This window comes from Balaenoptera physalus, assembly GCF_965194825.1.
Source record: "Balaenoptera physalus genome assembly, chromosome: 16".
NCBI classification, from domain to species: domain Eukaryota; kingdom Metazoa; phylum Chordata; class Mammalia; order Artiodactyla; family Balaenopteridae; genus Balaenoptera; species Balaenoptera physalus.
In genome coordinates this window covers 85,763,206-85,779,582 of record NC_138898.1, presented here as the reverse complement: position 1 = coordinate 85,779,582, position 16,377 = coordinate 85,763,206, and the positions used below count along the sequence as shown (strand labels likewise).

General features: G+C 57.1%; 1 protein-coding gene and 1 long non-coding RNA gene across 9 annotated transcripts; one reads left to right on the top strand and one right to left on the bottom strand.

Annotated features, from left to right (window-relative positions):
* Positions 1–2,476: 2,476 nt before the first annotated feature.
* TFR2 (transferrin receptor 2) lies at positions 2,477–16,235 on the bottom strand. Of its 4 annotated transcripts, XM_082430718.1 has the most exons (20): positions 16,103–16,117; positions 14,960–15,020; positions 14,466–14,718; positions 14,179–14,365; positions 10,878–11,018; positions 10,686–10,797; positions 10,462–10,584; positions 9,950–10,066; positions 9,681–9,820; positions 9,149–9,312; positions 8,347–8,466; positions 7,831–7,913; positions 7,688–7,751; positions 7,532–7,599; positions 7,373–7,449; positions 7,196–7,280; positions 6,880–7,107; positions 6,387–6,527; positions 3,650–3,786; positions 2,477–3,232 (listed from the first exon to the last, which is right to left on the bottom strand). In XM_082430718.1, exons 2-20 carry the CDS (start codon positions 14,990–14,992, stop codon positions 2,986–2,988), a joined length of 2,520 nt encoding a protein of 839 aa, XP_082286844.1. In that variant the 5' UTR covers positions 14,993–15,020; positions 16,103–16,117; the 3' UTR covers positions 2,477–2,985. The 4 variants fall into 4 exon arrangements, with proteins under 4 accessions (XP_082286844.1, XP_082286845.1, XP_082286846.1 ...); XM_082430719.1 differs by lacking the exon at positions 14,960–15,020 and having other exon boundaries at positions 15,993–16,235; XM_082430720.1 differs by lacking the exon at positions 16,103–16,117 and having other exon boundaries at positions 14,960–15,280.
* LOC309645533 lies at positions 6,402–11,629 on the top strand. 5 transcript variants are annotated; one of them, XR_014254936.1, is made up of 6 exons: positions 6,402–6,513; positions 7,087–7,143; positions 9,424–9,610; positions 10,374–10,536; positions 10,711–10,790; positions 11,513–11,629. It is a non-coding gene; the product is annotated as an uncharacterized lncRNA (long non-coding RNA). The 5 variants fall into 5 exon arrangements; XR_014254937.1 differs by lacking the exon at positions 6,402–6,513 and having other exon boundaries at positions 6,977–7,092; XR_014254938.1 differs by lacking the exons at positions 6,402–6,513; positions 7,087–7,143 and adding an exon at positions 7,163–7,266.
* Positions 16,236–16,377: the final 142 nt, after the last annotated feature.

The following is a 16,377-nucleotide window of genomic DNA, read 5'->3' as shown; positions in this document are numbered from 1 at the left end:
TAGAGCCTGTGCTCCACAACAAAGAGAACCAACCGCAATGAGAAGCCCGCGCACTGCAACGAAGAGTAGCCCCCGCTCGCCGCAAGTAGAGAAAGCCTGCACACAGCAACGAAGACTCAACGCAGCCAAAAATAAATAAATAAATAATAAAAATAAGGACCCTGGTGATTACGTCTCCCACCGCCACCCCCGGCATAATCACCCTGTGTCACTTTGCTAAGGCTGCCACAGACTTGGTGGCTTAAAAAACAAATTAATTTTATCACAGTTCTGGAGGCTAGTGTCCAAGACAAGCTGCCAACAGGTTTGGTTTTTCCTGAAGCCTCTCTCCTTGGCTTGCAGGTGGCACCCTTCTCACTGTGTCCTCACATGGTCTTTCTCCTGTGCACGCACATCCTTGGTGTCTCTCTGTGCATCCAATTTCCTCTTCTTATAAGTCAGATTGGATTAGGCCCATTCTGATGGCCTCATTTTAACTTAATCACTTCTTTTTTTTTTTTTTTTAATTTTGGCTGCGTTGGGTCTTTGTTGCTGCGTGCAGGCTTTCTCTAGTTGCGGCGAGCGGGGGCTACTCTTCGTTGCGGTGTGCGGTCTTCTCATTGCGGTGGCTTCTCTTGCTGCGGAGCACAGGCTCTAGGCGTGCAGGCTTCAGTAGTTGCAGCATGCGGGCTCAGTAGTTGTGGCACGCAGGCCCTAGAGCACATGGGCTTCAGTAGTTGTGGTGCGTGGGCTCAGTAGTTGTGGCGCGTGGGCTTAGTTGCTCCGCAGCATGTGGGATCTTCCCGGACCAGGGCTCGAACCCGTGGCCCCTGCATCGGCAGCCGCTGAGCCACCAGGGAAGTCCTTTAATCACCTTTTTAAAGGCCCTATCTCCAAACACAAACACATTCTGAGGTACTAGAGGTTAGGGTTTCAACATATGAATTTGGGGGGAAACAATTCAGCCCCAAACACTCCCCATCTCAAGATCCCTGACTTAATCACATCTGCAAAGCCCTTTTTGTCGTGTAAGGTAACGTTCATTCACAGATTCTGGGGATTAGGATGTGGACATCTTTGTCCAGAACTTTATTCTGTCTACTACAGGGAGCAAATGGACAAGGTGGAGAAGGGCTGAGAAACAACTTTGGGAAATTTGTTCTGGACAGTATGTCAGGGAAGTAAGGCGTTGAGGAGGCTTCTGACCCCAAGTCCAGGCTCCTGAGAACCCACCAAGTCAGACTCAGGGAGGTAAGGAGGAAGCAGTTTCATCTTGGAACCCAGGAGCATCCCAAGCCATAAACTAAGAAGCCTTCACTTCCCAGCATCTGAGGAGCAGGCTAGGACCTCTCACGCCATACTGGGAGCAAGAGAGGACCAGGAGCCTGAGAGGCAGACCCTAGAATTTACGCAGCTGACGGGAAGAACAAGGGCCATAGCCTCCTGAGACCATGATTAAAGGTAAAGTGGTGCCAGCAGCACCTGTAATTCCCTGCTCTCCTGCAGCTTCCACCTCAGTGGACAACAATTGGCCAAAGGGGACCCAGGAGGGGAGAGAGGTCCCAGGCTGGGCTAATATAATGGCTGTGTAATCACTGCAGTCTCACAGGGCTCTGTGCTCCAAATGGGGCCCTGTGCTTGGGGGTTAGTGCTCTGCGGTCTCTATCTTGAAATTCTTAATGATTTCACCTCTGAACTTACGTTTTGGAAGTGCAGCCTGATGAGACAGTGGAGCATGTGCTGGGGGTCCTGCCTCCCCTCGATGGGTTCTCACCTGTTGGCTCCCTGCCCCCACCCAACCACAGCTGCCACCCTCCTTCCCCAGTAGGGACCTGGGCGCAGGCACACAGAGGGTCCAGGTCTGGGTCTGGGTCAGGGTTGGGCACATGTGCTATCTGTAGCAAGTCATGGGGCAGAACCCTGCGTGCCTATGGGGATCTGCCCCAGAGTATTTCCTTGTCTCAGGGATCTGGACATTAAATAACAACTTAAAAACCACCATGAAAGGTTGAGAGACTGTGGAAGAAAGAAAAAAGCTTTGTTCTTGCTTTAAAAAAAAAAATTTTTTTTTTTTGGCTGCGCCTTATAACATGCGGGATCTTAGTTCCATGGCCCGGGATTGAACCCACGCCCCCTGAACTGGGAGCGAAAAGTCTTAAGCACTGGACCACCAGGGAAATCTTGCTTTTTGAACAAGAGGCCTCACATTTTCATTTCGTACCAGGCCTTGCAAATTATGTAGCCGTCCCTGGTCCCAGGAGAAGGTACAGAGCCAGCCCCCCACCCGTGGTGGTCTTTGGAGAAGGGCCCTCCTTATTTCCTCAGGCAGTTTCCTTAGTTCCTTAGGTAAAAGGAACAGCTCTTTTCCCCATGGAGACAGCATTCCCACTTGCATCCTCTCTGGCCCCTTCTGCCCAACCCTTCCCTAGCTCTCAAGGGAGGGATGACTGGGTGAGGTGAGGGTGAGGAAGACGCATAAAAGTGCCTGTAAACAACAGATGCCACAGGTGGTTTATTGAGGTTCAAACCCCAGCCCCTCCCGCTGCAGGACACGGGTTGGCCATAAAGTTATGGTCCCAGCGGATCTTTCCCACCAAGAAGGCTGGGCAGGTCCCAGGGCCTAGGAAACCTTCCAGAGTGGTCTCTAGCTGTAGTGGGGGGGACCCTGCTCCTGCAGAGGAAGGGGCTGTGATTGAGAGAGCAGATGCCGCTCCCTGATTAGCTGACAGTATGACCATCCCATTATGGAAGGCACTGCTCACCTACTCCTACGTTGCAGGGCCTGGGGTGTGTGGGTGTCTGCGTTGGCGTCATTGCTGCGGCCCTTGGAGGTACGGTAAGGGCTAAAAATGAGTCAGCAACGGGAGGTGGTGCACAGGCATCTCGGTCACCCAGAAATCACCCGAGAGGAGAGCAGGCGCTCTTGGCAGGGGGCAGGGGCATGTGCCCCGCCCCCACCAGCCCACGGGCCTCAGAAGTTGTTATCGATGTTCCAGACGTCCCCGCTCAGCGCGTTGGCTGCCCCCTGCAGCGTCCAGGTGAGCAGGGCCAGCTGGCGCCGAAAGCGGCTCTCCTGGAAGCCCAGGCCCCGCGCCACCTGGGCCTCCTCCCCAAGGGCCCCGGGGCCACTCGAGCGCAGCAGCCGCACGTGGTCCAGCAGGGCACCCAGCGTGTGGTCTCCGCGACCCAGGAAGATGTGGCGGAACGGTGAGTCGGCCGCCGACACGTACTGGGACAGGAAGTAGAACTCCACCTGCGCCAAGAAGGGGATCAGGTTGGAGCCCGAACAGCAGTTCCAGACCAACCTTGGTACCTCATGCGCGCTTAATAAATATTGTTGAGCAGCCTGTTTAAGTCCCACCTCCCTTCGGCTACCCAATCAGGAATGGCCGTTCTGTGACGTCATCAGTAGTCAGGTAGGATGCGTCCTCCCACTGTGTTTTGGGTTGGATCCCTTTCTTTCTACCCCTTGAGCTTCCAAGCCTACATCTTTCTTCCTCACGCATTCACTTCCCCGCCCAAAGCCTCAAAGGACCGTGTATCGTCCTGCTGTTCCTCACCTCCCCATACCCCAGTCATTCCTGCTCGCCTGCGTGAATGCCCACAACCCAGAGTCAAACGACAAGGGGACAGGCCAGCCCTAATGAAGTGCCTGGCTCTGAGTCCTCACCCTCTTGACTCAGATGCTGTCGGTCTCTCCTGAGATGGCCGCGCTCCTAGCCCAGTTCTCCCACCTCTCCGGTTCCTTCTGCTCCCACCTGTGGGCAGCCCCAGGGTTTGACCTCTACTTTCTCCTCTTCTCATTACCTACAATCCAATGGTTTTCAACCCTGGCTGCACATTAGAATCACTTGAGGAAGATTTTTAAATTACCATTGCATGGGTGCCACCCCAGCAGAGTCAGAATCTCTAGGGGTGGTCTCACACACTCATGTCTTCTTAAGTCCTCCACCTTTCACTCAGAGAGCTCATCCACGCCCCTGGCTTCAACTGGGACCTCATGGGGACAATTGCCAAGTCTACTCCACAAATCATCGCCTGGAGTCCTGTCCCCCAGTCTGCTGGATCTCCCCACTGGGGTAGGGGGTACCCAGCCACAGCCTCACACACATGTGGACACCAACTTCTTCCAAAACCTGACCTGCGCACCCAATTTCCCTCATGAGCACCGTGGCATAACCCAGGTGGCAGGCTCTCAACCTCAAAGGTGAATAAGAGTTGGGTGGACACAGGGTCAGACTTTGGTTTCCAGTTTCTCTTTGGGGTCAGACTGCCTGGTCCTTAATTTCAGCTTCACCACTTACTGTGTGATTTTAAATAAGTCACTTAGCCTCTCTGAGCCTCAGTTACTGTGTACAATACTAGCAAACTCACAGGATTTGGAAGAGTCCTATGGGAGAAAGTGAAGTAAAGCCTTAGCACATGATAGCCCTCAATAAATGGCAGCTGCTATTATTATTCTCCTCCTCTTCCCTCAACACCCAGTCTGTCCATTTTTCCTTCCAAATGTCTCACATCAGTTCAATCCCCTCATCCACCCAGAGCTCAGCTATCACTAACTTCGTACCCTCTTCAAGCCATTTACACCCTGGCCAAGTATTTCCTAAAATTCCACTTTGCCCACATCACCGGCCTGCTCAAAAACCTTCCAAATTTCCTTGATGCCCAGACCCCCAAAACCCAAACATCCTTTATTTTTTGCCTTGACGTGTGGCATGCAGGGATCTTAGTTCCCTGACCAGGGATTGAACCCGTGCCCCCTGCAGTGGAAGCGAGGAGTCTTAACCACTGGACCACCAGGGAAGTCCCCGAACCCAAACTTCTTATACTGGCATTCAAGTCTCCCCATAGTTGATCCCTAACCCACTCCCCTCCGCTCCTCCACAGGGCTTCTGTTCTGGCTCTGCTGGTCTACACACTACTCCCAAGGAAAGCCAGGCCTGTTTCACTGCCATGCCCTTATTCTTGGTGTCTCCATCCTGAAACATGCTCTTTTTGCACCAGCCCAAGTTCTGTCTGTTCCTCAAGACCCACATTATAGTCTAAAGCAGGGGTCAGCAAACATTTTTTGGAAAAAGCCAGATCGTAACTATTTTAGGCTTTGCAGGCCACACTGTTTCTGTTGCAACTACTCAACTTTGCTGCTGTAGCACACAAGCAGCCACACACAATAGGAAAATCAACAAGCATGGCTGTGTTAAAATAAAACTTCATTTATGAAAACAGGTGGCAAGCCAAATTTGGCCTGCTGGCTAGTTTACCAACCCCTGGTTTAGAACCACAAAGTTCCCTGGGTCTGGCCCAGCCCTGTTTGAGGTTCTGAAGCCCTGCATCTTTTACTCTCCAGCCCTGAGTCTGAATCGTGTCCCTTACACACAGATGCCCTTTATCCCTTGGGGGGCACATTGCAACTTCAGGGGTAGGGTGAGGGGGGGTGTCTTTTTTGTGTCTGTAGGGTCTGGCACAGCGGGGGTTAAAGCAAGATCTGTGAATGAGAATGAATCGCCCATTCCAAGAGAAAGGAGCCAGGACCAAAGAGCAAGATGGGTGGGTTTGCGAACAGAAAGACGGTATGAGTGATGCCAAGTGAAACAGGCAGGGACACAACAGGAAAAAGGAGGAGGGAGAAAGAACAAGACCTTGCAAGGGCCAGACATATCATCCCCAAACCGCGCATGTGTACACTGCGGGGTCCCGGTTCACCCCACACTCACTGAGGATGGCCCTGCTTATCATTTTGCCCTATAGACTTTTCCCCTTGCCTACAGTCCCTACCCACCCATTTCCAGAGATCAAAGGGCTGCAGGGTTGAGTTCTTGGGGTAAGGAAATGGAAGGAAGAGGACGGGTTGGAACTGGAGCTGGGGTGCAGGTTGCAAAGTATTCAAAGCTAAGCAGGAGGGAATAATAATCCTGTATAACTTTCACATGACACCTCCTCCAGGCAGCCTTTCTGGGTTTCATCCATCTCACCAGAAGTAAGAGAGCTCTCTACGCTCTGAATTGTTTACACCATTTGCACCTCCCAAGCCATAATCCTGTGCCTCTTAGACCTTGGACCACCGTGGACATGCTTCTTCTCTCCAGAAGGGAGAGGAGGCGGTGGGGAACCGGAGGGGGCGCGGTTGTCCCAGTTCTGCCATGCGGTGGCCGGGCGACTGTGGCTAAGGGGCTGACCCTCCCTGTCTCATCACTTTGCGGGCCCGCCTCTGTGGTCCCTCCAGCTTGGCGGGTCTGTGAGCAAAGCACTGTGAGTCCAGGACTGGGAACGCCCCGAGGACAGGGACAAATGAAAGCGGAACGAGGGTAGGACAGCGCACTGGCGCAGGGCCGAGAGGAGGGGCCCCACGCCGCCGGAAGAAGGCGGGGCGGCGCCGCCGCCGGCGGCCGGGCTGGGCGGGGCCTCACCCGCATAATGCGCACGTTGTACATGCGCGTCAGTCTCTCGTCGCTCTCCTCCGAGCTGTAGATCTCCTTCCGCAGCTTCTCGGCCGCCCGGATGTAGTCCCCCCGCGCCGAGTACACCCACTGGAGGGTCAGCCCGCGGGCCTGAGGGCGAAGGCGCGGGCTGGGGCCGGCGGCAGGGGCCATGACCCTGGCCTAGGGTGGGGGTCCAGGTGCTGGGGGACGGAGCTGGGACCCCGGGCCTGGCAGGAGTGGGGAGGTATAGGGGGAGAGAACGCTGGGGGCAGAATGAAGGGAGAGAGAAGACCTGTGCGGTTGGGCGGGTACCAGCTGGGTCCTAGGGGCTTAGTGACTGGGGCAGGAGTAGAGGGGCCAGGTTGCCAGAGGGGGCCTAGACCAAGGGGAGAGGGGTCAGATCCCCTGGCCCGGGCAGCACTTTAATGGGATATAGCACCCCCCACCGCCAGAAGCTGGGAGCAGGTTTGGCGTCTTGGACCTTGAGGTCCCCAGAGAACTCATTGAGGCTGCCGATGTGCCTGAGGACCACATCCCCATAGCGGCCGAAGTCGAGGGGCAGCAGGTGATCGTGGCTGAGCCGGATGAGGAGCTGCCCGGCGAGCTGGGCCACAGCCTGGGCCACGGCAGGCAGGCGGCCCCGCAGTACCCTGTGCAGGTTCTCATAGGTGTCGTCCTTCGTGTGCAGGAACGGGTACACCGGGCCATCCTGCCGGGACAGGGCGGAGGCTGGCGCGCGGGCACGGTGCGAACAGGCCCAGGGGCTGCTGCTCTGGGGCGGGGCCCGGAAGTCTCACCTCCATGAAGGAGAACTCAACGGCAGGGACCCCCGCGAAGGCCGTGAAGGAATAGGCACTGCTGTCCATGGGTAGCGGCCGGATCCTGGGGATGGGCAGGTGGGAGCGCTGTGTGGGTTCAGGCTCTCCCCACATATCCCCCCCAGCTCTCTTCCCTCCCCTCCCTGCCCAGCTTACACCTCAGCTTCCCAGCTGTGATTGTTGAACACCACCTGCTCGAAGAGGGTCTGGCCACTGCGGTTAGGAGAGTCCACCTGGGGGCAGGGTGGGGGGCACCAGTCAGGCTCTGGCGGCCACCAGCTTCCCTTCATCCCCCACTCCTGGCCGGGCTCTTGCCTGCTTTAGGATGTTCTCGATGAGGCTGATCAGAAGGGGGCTGGTCTTGGCGTGGAACTTGTCATCCCCTGCGGAGAGGGATGCCGGGCTCAAGGCTTGGCCCGGAGGGCAGGGTGCACCAGAGGGGGCCCAGGTGGTGGCACTGCCCCCGCTCACCCAGCACTGCGTTGTCCAGGCTCACATAGACTACGGCTTTGAGGTGCAGCACGCTGAGGTAGCCCTGTGGGTGAGGGGTGTGGAGTATGAAATCCCCCTGCCTCTCCCCACTGCCTGACTACCTGCCCAGGACCCCAGGTTACCTCCAGCCACTCCATGGAGCCCACACTTCCAAAGTCACCACCATCCCAGCTGATGAAGAGAAGACTTCTGCGGGGCCGGAAGCCTGGGGGCAGTGGGGGTGGGGGGGGAAGGAGGGAGGATGGGCTTGGCTGGGGGTCAGGCAAAGACCCACCTCTTTGTCTTCCTCTGTCCTGGTCCCCTGGGGTCTCTCCTTCCCTCCCATCAAGCCCCCATCCCAGCCCATCTCACCTGGGTCTACACTGACTCAGCTGTATCAGTGAGGGGGATTGCTTCCATAGCGAATCTCCTGCTTAATCTTCACTCAGACATGGACTATTAGTACTTTCATGTTTAAATGAGGAAATGGAGGTGAAGTGACTTGCCCAGGGCCACACAGCCAGGACGTGGAGGAGCCAGGTTTGGAGCCCAGGTCTCAGTGGCCACCCTCCAGCCTGTGCTCCTAACTGCCTCTCTGCCCTGTCCTAGCTCAGACCACAGCCCCAGCTGCCCAGCCCAGGCCCAGGCCCTGACCTTACCATTGCTCACCATGGAGGAAAAGGTCCGCACCAGCTCCAGCAGTATGGCGGTCCCCACAGCAGACTTGGCTGCTCCTGGGCCCCATGCATCCCTCTGGGCCCCAATGACAACATAGTGATCTGGGGGAGGGGATGTTGGGGCCCACCTCTTACATGGGCAGAACCCAGAGGCTTCTCCCTCGACCCTGGGAGGATCCATTGCTCCAGGACCCTCACATCTCTGCAGCCCCTGCCCTGCAATCCCTGCTGCCCCTAAAGAGAGTTCCTCTCCTCCCCTTGGCCCTTCCTGGGTGGGCTGCTCTTTCATCACGTTGCCTGGGGTCATTCTGGGCTCCATTACCTCCCTGATTGGGGTGCCCCTCTGTTCACCAAGTCCTGACAGGTTTTAAATCTCTCTCTAACCCTTCCCACTCCCACCACCAGCATCCTCATCGGAGCCTCATCACAGCCCTCCCTGTGCCTCTTCCTTCAGTGCTTCTAGGTACCACACTCTTTGGCTCAGGAACCCACTTTGGTTCCCCACTGTTATCCACAACAAGTTATGCTTGAAAGGCTCATCTATCTAGTCTGACCTCCCTTTCATGCTGTAACATCACCCAACTTACGCTTGCTCACCTCTGGTGCTAGGGACCTCACTACCGTGCAGAACTGCCCATTCTGTCTCTGGACAGCTTCAACCATGAGATCTCCTCACTGCCACCCCCCTCAGTCCCAGCCCATCCCCAACTTGCCAGCCTCCCCCCCCTGCTAACCCCAGCTCCCCCGCTGCAGGGTGTGGGTGATGCTGGATAAGCAAGCACACCTGGCTCTGAGCGGCCCTCGATGCAGCCAAAGATGTTGCTGATGGGGGTGGAGGCCCTGTGGTTGTTGACCCCTAGGTGCAGGCCTGGCCCAGGGCCCAGGCGATAAGGGGAGACTGGGAGGTGCCCCTGCCATTCCTGGGGGGCCACAGGGCCTTCAAGCTTCCTGGGGAGGGGGTAGAGCAGAAAGGGTTAGAAGTGGCAGAGAGTCCGAGGCTATAGAAGAGCCCAAAGCCCCCACTTCACTCTTTCTATCCCTCCCACCCTCTGGCTCCAGCTCTCTGCATCTGTACTCTGCCTGAGGGGCCAGTGCAGCCAGGGCTGCCTTGGACAGTTGTGCAGGTTGTGTCCTGCTCAAGAGTGCCCAGCAGAGGTGGGTGTGATATCCAGCTGGAGCTCCACTCACCAAATGGCAAGAGGCCGTGCCCACCCAGAAGAAACACCTTGTTCTAGTTCACCCAAAGGCACGTTATGGGCTAGCTGCAGCCTACCTCTCCCTGCCTCCTCCCCTCCTGGTCCCCACGTGGCCCCCACCTCAGTAGGAGGGAGGCAGTGTCCGCGCTGATGGGCTGGGCTGGGATGATAGGGAGGCCCGAGGACTGGACTGGAGGGAACTGGGTTTGATTGAAGGAAGGGAAGCCAGGTGTGTAGGGGTCTCCCGTTCCCAGGTGCACCTGTGGGGAGAGGGTTGCCCACGCTGAAACTGTGAGCCGGTCTCCCCAGAATAGGGCGCCAGCCTCATCCTAGGCAGGCTGTGCAGCCCTGGGACCACAGGAAGGCACTACTGGCTCCCCGAGACTCACATGTCCATACACAGCCCGGTGGCTGGACAGGCTGAACTTGTGTGGGCCCTGGGAGAAGTCTGCCGGGTCCGGGTATATGAGCACTCCTTGGGCCCCAAAGTCCTGGGCACTGGCCACCTGGGGAAGGGAGGTGGCTAAAGGACCCCTTCTCCCAGAGAAAACGGATTTATAAAGGCTGAAGGAGCAAGTAAGAGTGGAAGGGCACAGCCTCTGATCTGCAGCTGTGGATCCACAGAGAGGCTGTGGGCACCCCCTGGACCTCGCCTTCTGCCCTCCCGCAGTGCCTCGGCAGCCCCCAAACCTCACTGTACCCCACATTCCCTCCCGTTTCTGTTCCCCACCCCAACCTCCTGATTTTGTTCCCTGCCAACAGTTTCTTACGACCCATTTGGTTCTTCCCTTTCTCTCTCTGACCGCCTCCTAGACGCTGCCTATTTGCCGCCATCCGATCCCCGGACTCCCCAGCCGGCACCCTCCCCGCTCCGCCCCAACCCGCGTCCAGGGACCCTCACCTTCTGGGCAAAGTTGATCACCCCCAAGCGCACCAGCAGGAGGCGCCCCTTCGGCTCCACGCCCCGGGCCCGCAGGTCCTGCAGGTCCTCCGGCCGCCCGTAGTGGGCGTACACCAGCTCTCCCTGCGGAGGGGAGGATGGGAAGGACGGTGAGGCGCGTCCCTGCTCCACCGCCAGGGAAAGGGCGCGCTGCCCCATCCTGGGGACCGGCACGAGGCGCTCACCGTGGCGTTGCCAGTGGCGCTGTAGGGGCAGTAAACGTCCGGGTCCTCCAGTGGCAGCTGCTCCCCGTGCTTCCCGGCGGCATCCACCCAGTGGAGGGCGTTGGGGTGAGCCCTGAGGAGCGGGGGTGGTGAGCGTCCCACCCACAGGCCGCCCACCCCTCCTCGCCCCCCACCCCCACCCCCTGCACTCACGGGTCCGGGAACTGCAGCCCCACGTAGTGCGTATCCATCCACACGTGGTCCAGCTTCTGGCGCAAGAGCACCGCGCGGAGGTCCCGAACCAGGGCTGCCATCCCGGCCGAGCCGGCTACCCTTTCCCGAAGGCTGGTTTGCCTGCGCAGGGAGAGGGGGCATTGGGGCGCGGGAGGAGAGAGGGGCAGGGACTTCTGGGTACCTGGAGGAGAGGGCGGGAGTGGGGGAAGGATGCCAGAGGTGTGGGGTGGCCCCAGCCCTGGGCAGTGAGGGGCTCTTAAGGCTCTCCTGCCATCACTACCAGGGTTGCGCTGGAGGGTCTCCAGGGCCTCCTTCTGCTTAAACCTCAGCTTCTGATAGCCAGGGGTCCTGTCCACCACCCCTTCGGTTCTTCACAGGTCAGGCCAAAGTCACCAATCTACCTACTGTCCCCTCCACACATACACACACTGGCCTGTGCTTTGCCCCAGGCATGAAAACACTTTTCTTCCAAAGGGCTATCTGGGCAGAGGTGAGGGGCCCTGCATCTCTCTCATCCTCCAGCTGGGCCTAATGGAGACACCTTACACCAAGGTTGCCGGTGGAATCTGGGGTCACTTGTCTGGTTGGAGACCTCACCTTGTCTTCTTCCATAGTCACCACCTAACTAGCCAGCCTGCTGTCCCTGGAACTCTCCCTGATCTTCCATCTCACCTGTGCCAGCATGGCCCCTGCATGGCCTCGCTCTCAACCAGCTCCACCTGTGCTCTTTCCACGGCAAACAAACTTCTCCCCTCAGCATCATCACCGAATACCCCTTCTACCTTTTTTTTTGTTTTTAAAGATTGATTGATTGATTGATTGATTGATTGCTATGTTGGGTCCTCGCCTCTGCGCCAGGGCCCTCCCCAGCCGCGGCAAGTGGAGGCCACTCCTCATCGCGGTGCGCGGGCCTCCCACCATCGCGGCCCCTCCCGCCGCGGAGCACAGGCTCCAGACACGCAGGCTCAGCAGCCGTGGTTCATGGGCCCAGCCGCTCCACGGCATGCGGGATCCCCCCAGACCAGGGCTCGAACCCGCGTCCCCTGCATTAGCAGGCAGATTCCCAACCACTGCGCCACCAGGGAAGCCCCCCACTTCTACCTTTTGCCTTGGCAGAAACCTGGCTGTCCCTTGGGAGGCCAGGTCTCCTTCGGGACATGTGAAAAAGGCAGCTCAGGCTCACATACCACCCAGGCCCAGAGAGGAGGTGTGCTTCTGGCTCCTCTGTTCACATTTCTGACCATGAAACTCTCTTCCTTCAAAGTCCGTGCCATCCAGCAGTCCCACCCTCTGTCCTTCCTCACTGCTGTTATTGTCTAGCCAATTGGTCACTTATCCACTTTCAGTGAAGACTTTGGCATCTGGCCAGCCACTTCCCTGGCCACATCCTGGATCTTGTCCCCAGAACTCCATCTCTGGAATACTGATCCAATTTACTGAACACCTACTAAGCGCTAGGCATGGTGGTAGGTGCTGAAGACTCCAAGATAAATAGGACACAGTTTATCATGTAAATCTTAAAAGTTCCAGAATCTCACTCTCTGACCGGAGCTTTTCAGGTTGGAACTCACTCCCTTAGGCTCACTATACCTGTTCTTCAACCCCATGGAGCACGCCACACTGTCCAATTTCTCCACGTCTATCAGCTCCTCCCTGGTTTCCCTTCCTTCCCCATCCAACCTAGAGTCATACATCACCTCATTGCCCGCTCCCTCTCACTGCTCCCGTCTTGCCTCCCTGCCTTTTGATGGCATCCACGGTGCCACACCCCACCTCCCTAGATCTGTCAAACCATCCACTTGCTCAGGCTGTACCCAGACTACTAAGTGTTGCTCAACGGAGAAAAAAAAACAACAACAAAAAACACCATGCATGTAGGGACTTCCCTGGTGGCGCAGTGGTTGGGAATCCGCCTGCCAATGCAAGGGACATGGGTTCAAGCCCTGGTCCAGGAGGATCCCACGTGCCGCAGAGCAACTGAGCCCATGCGCCACAGCTACTGAGCCCACATGCCACAACTACTGAAGCCCATGTGCCTAGAGCCCGTGCTCCACAACAAGAGAAGCCACTGCAATGAGAAGCCTGTGCACCACAACGAAGAGTAGCCCCCACTCGCTGCAACTAGAGAAAGCCCGCGCGCAGCAACGAAGACCCAACGCAGCCAAAAATAAATAAATAAATAAATTAAAAAACCAAACCAAAACAAAAAAACATGCATGTTGTTGATGCCACAGATTCAAGCAAAATGGATCCAGCAGTGTATCAACAAATAATAATACACTTCGATCAAGTTTATGTTCATCTCATGAAGACAAGGAAATCTGTTAATACAAATGACTACATAAACGTTAAAGAAGAAAAATCAAGTGATCATCTCAATACATTCTGGAAAAATATTTGAAAAAAAAAATTGATTCTTGTTCTTCCTTTCCTGATCATTAAAAAAAAAGAAAAAGTCTCAGTAAGTTAGGAATAGAAGGAAACTTCCTTAATTTGCTTTTAAAAACCTCACTGGGGGAATTCCCTGGCGGTCACTGCCGAGAGCCCGGGTTCAAAAAAAAAAAAAAGCGACAATGACAAAGTATTAGAAAAACATTCCTATGAAAGTTAGGAACTAGGCAAGGATATTTACTATCTCATTACCTAAATTCACGTCCTCTCCAATGCAATAAGAAATGAAAAAGACATAAAAGATATATGCATTGGAAAAGAAGCTATGCATCTCTCACTAAATATAGATTATATAATTTTCTACTTAGGAAACCCAGGAAAATCCACTGAAAAAATGATTCCTGACCTCTTCTCTGGACCTACCCGGGCAGCTCCGTCCCAGTAGGAAAAGGTGACCTCAGCAGGACAAAAGAAACGCTGGCCTGCTCACGCTGGGCTGGCAGACCCCACAGATTGGGGGATGGTCTTTGCCCACAAATGCATTTGCTTCTTTTTCTGATTCCCTAAGTCCCCCCTTCTCAGAGTCCCCCAGAGCTCCCCACTGCCACGGGTCAAAATCCAAACTCCTCCATGTGGCACTCAAGACTTTTCTGGGTCTGTCCCACTTCATATGTGGATGCTGGACCCCTCTGTGCTCATTCAGTCAGCTCCCTCAGCTTCCAAATGTGTCGTCTGCTGCTCTCCCTCCCCTCAGCTCCAAACGCCTGCTATCCTTCCCAGGACCACTGAACAGGGAGGCCAGGGCAGCAGGTGGAAGGACTCAGGGTCCCAGGTGAAGAGGAAGGGAGGCTGAGTCTGAGGGCCTGGAATGGGACCGGCTGATCCTCACCTGATAGTATCTTCCAGACGTCCCTCCCCCAGGTGCCGCAGAAACATGGCCTGGAGGTCGCTCCAGTACAATGTGCCCTGGTGGGAGTCCGGGCCCAGCTCATGGTTCACGTCCTCGCTGACCACCATCACGTCATCCCCACATGCCTGGCAGGACCCCCGGAAGACCACGTAGCCCAGGAGGAAGGCTGGTGGGTGGCAAGATGGAGATTCTCCTTGTGCCCGTCTCTGGACCCCAGATCTCCCCCCCAGCCCAGACCCTCCACTGGGGGTGGGGATGACTCTCACCCCCAGTGAAGATCAGTAGGGCTGTCAGGACCAGGTAGGGGGCGGCTCTTCGTCCTGCTGCTGCCCAGAGTCTGGGGTTTTGCCGAGCTGGTCGAGAGCCCAGGGGCTCGGGGCCCCTCAGCTCCATGGGGAAGAAGTGGGCCGGTAGCTCGGTCCCCTCCTCCCTTTCTTCCTCTTCCTCCTCCAGGGGCCCCTGCTGGGTGCCCTCCACACGCTTGTAGATGGTCTGAGAGGGTCCTGGGGACAACCTTTGCTGTAGGGGCGTGGTGGACATGAAATCGGGGAAGGAGGCCTGGAGGATGGGGAGGAATCTGGCAATAACAGGGTCAGTGACTTTGGGGTGCCATGAGCACAAGGCAGGGGAGAGGGTACCAAGAGGCAGGCTGGAGGGGAGAGTAGGAGGTGGGAAGGGGAGGGGCCAGGCTTGGGGTTTGGGAGGGGACTGAGGACCTGGAGAGAAGGCCTAAGGGTCTCCCAACCCCACTCTATCTTACCGCTCTCTGGAGTAGACCCCAAAGCCGCTCCATGCTCGTGCCCCCTCCTGAGCCCTGCAGTCTGTCCCCCACCCCCAGTGATAAACCGTTTGTGGGAGCCCCAAGAGGCCCCTTATCAGCCCTGGCAGGCAGCCTGAGCCCAGGCCCTTCTCTGCCTCCCCCCGTCCCAGGGTGGGGGCACAGTCCGGGCTTCAGGTCAGCCTTCCAGACACGGCTCCCAGCCCAGGCTAGAGGATGAGGGGCTGTGCCCTCCCCTGCCAATCCCTCCGCAGTCCCACTCCTGCCCTCTTCTTGCAAAACAATCAATTTTTTGGCCTTGGGGCAGACTTTGGCCTCTAGTTCCCGTCAAGGCTGGGGGAGGAGGGCTGATGGCTGGGGAAGGCGGAGATACGGATGCCCCCTCCACCCTCCTGCTTCCTCCCCTCCCAATGTCCTTGGGGACTCCTTCGTAAGCTCCCCACCATGAACACCTCTGCCCCTTCCTCATCTGGCTTGCAGGCTCCCCAATACCCAAGCCCTGTAACACATTAGCTGCCCTCCCAGTGGAATCCCTAGCTGAAGGGGACACAGTGGTGTGACCTGGGGTTTGGCCTGGCCATGTGGGTGTCTGTCCCATTGGAATCAGGCTGCAAGGGGGGTCCAGGCTCCTGCTGGCTGCTGGGGAGGGAGGTGCATGGGTGGGAGCACATGGTCAGGCAGGACCGGTGAGTGCTCCAGGATGGGGATCCTGCCTGGAGTCAGGGATCTGTGGGTCAAGGCCCACCAGGCATCAGTGGAAAGAGTCCTGGCCAAGGCATGGGCAGAGCTGGGTAACGTTGGACAAGTCATGGTCCTCCCTGGGCACCTGCGCCTCTTTGGTTACCAAAGGACTTGGACCACACGGATTTCTATCTCTTTGGGGTCTGGGGACCTCAGAACACAGGCACAAACTGCTAAGTTTTACCTACAGTTTCAGGCAGGGGGCAAGGAGCTCTGGAATGGAAGGGCTCAAGGGCCCGGTGTCGGGGTCTTCCTGGGAGACCTCAGTTCCTACCCAAGTTGGGAGACAAGTTCTGAGCTGCTGGGGCGTACCGGTGCCACATTCCCTGTCCCACTCTTGTCACCGCCTAGCGCCCCGGAAAAGACAGCGCAGTCCCGTCTCACCTGAGCTGTGGGTCCAGGGGTGCTTAAGAGCGGCCTCCCGGGAGGCCCGAGGCCCCGCCCACCCAAGGTCCCACCTCCGGCCCCGCCTCTGGGGCGGCTCCTCGGCTCCGCCCCGCCCCTACCGCCGCATCCTCTCTCCTGCTCCCACTTCCCGCGGTAGCTCAGCTCCTCGCTGGGAGCCTAATTGAGCGACTTTCCCGGGTTCTCGCTGCGTGATCCTCCCTGGATTGCGGCCCCTTTGAAACCTGAGGCATCCGTGGCTCCTACGGCTCTGC

What these genes read in the sequence shown, in the direction of transcription:
- TFR2 (XM_082430718.1), bottom strand. Translation starts at nt 14,992, where the DNA reads ATGGAGCGGCTTTGGGGTCTACTCCAGAGAGCG. An exon ending in GGGGTCTACTCCAGAGAGCG is followed by an intron (nt 14,719 to 14,959) that starts GTAAGATAGAGT and finishes ACGCCCCTACAG; the next exon opens with CAAAGGTTGTCCCCAGGACC. An exon ending in ACAGCATCTGAGTCAAGAGG is followed by an intron (nt 3,233 to 3,649) that starts GTGAGGACTCAG and finishes TTCTTGGCGCAG; the next exon opens with GTGGAGTTCTACTTCCTGTC.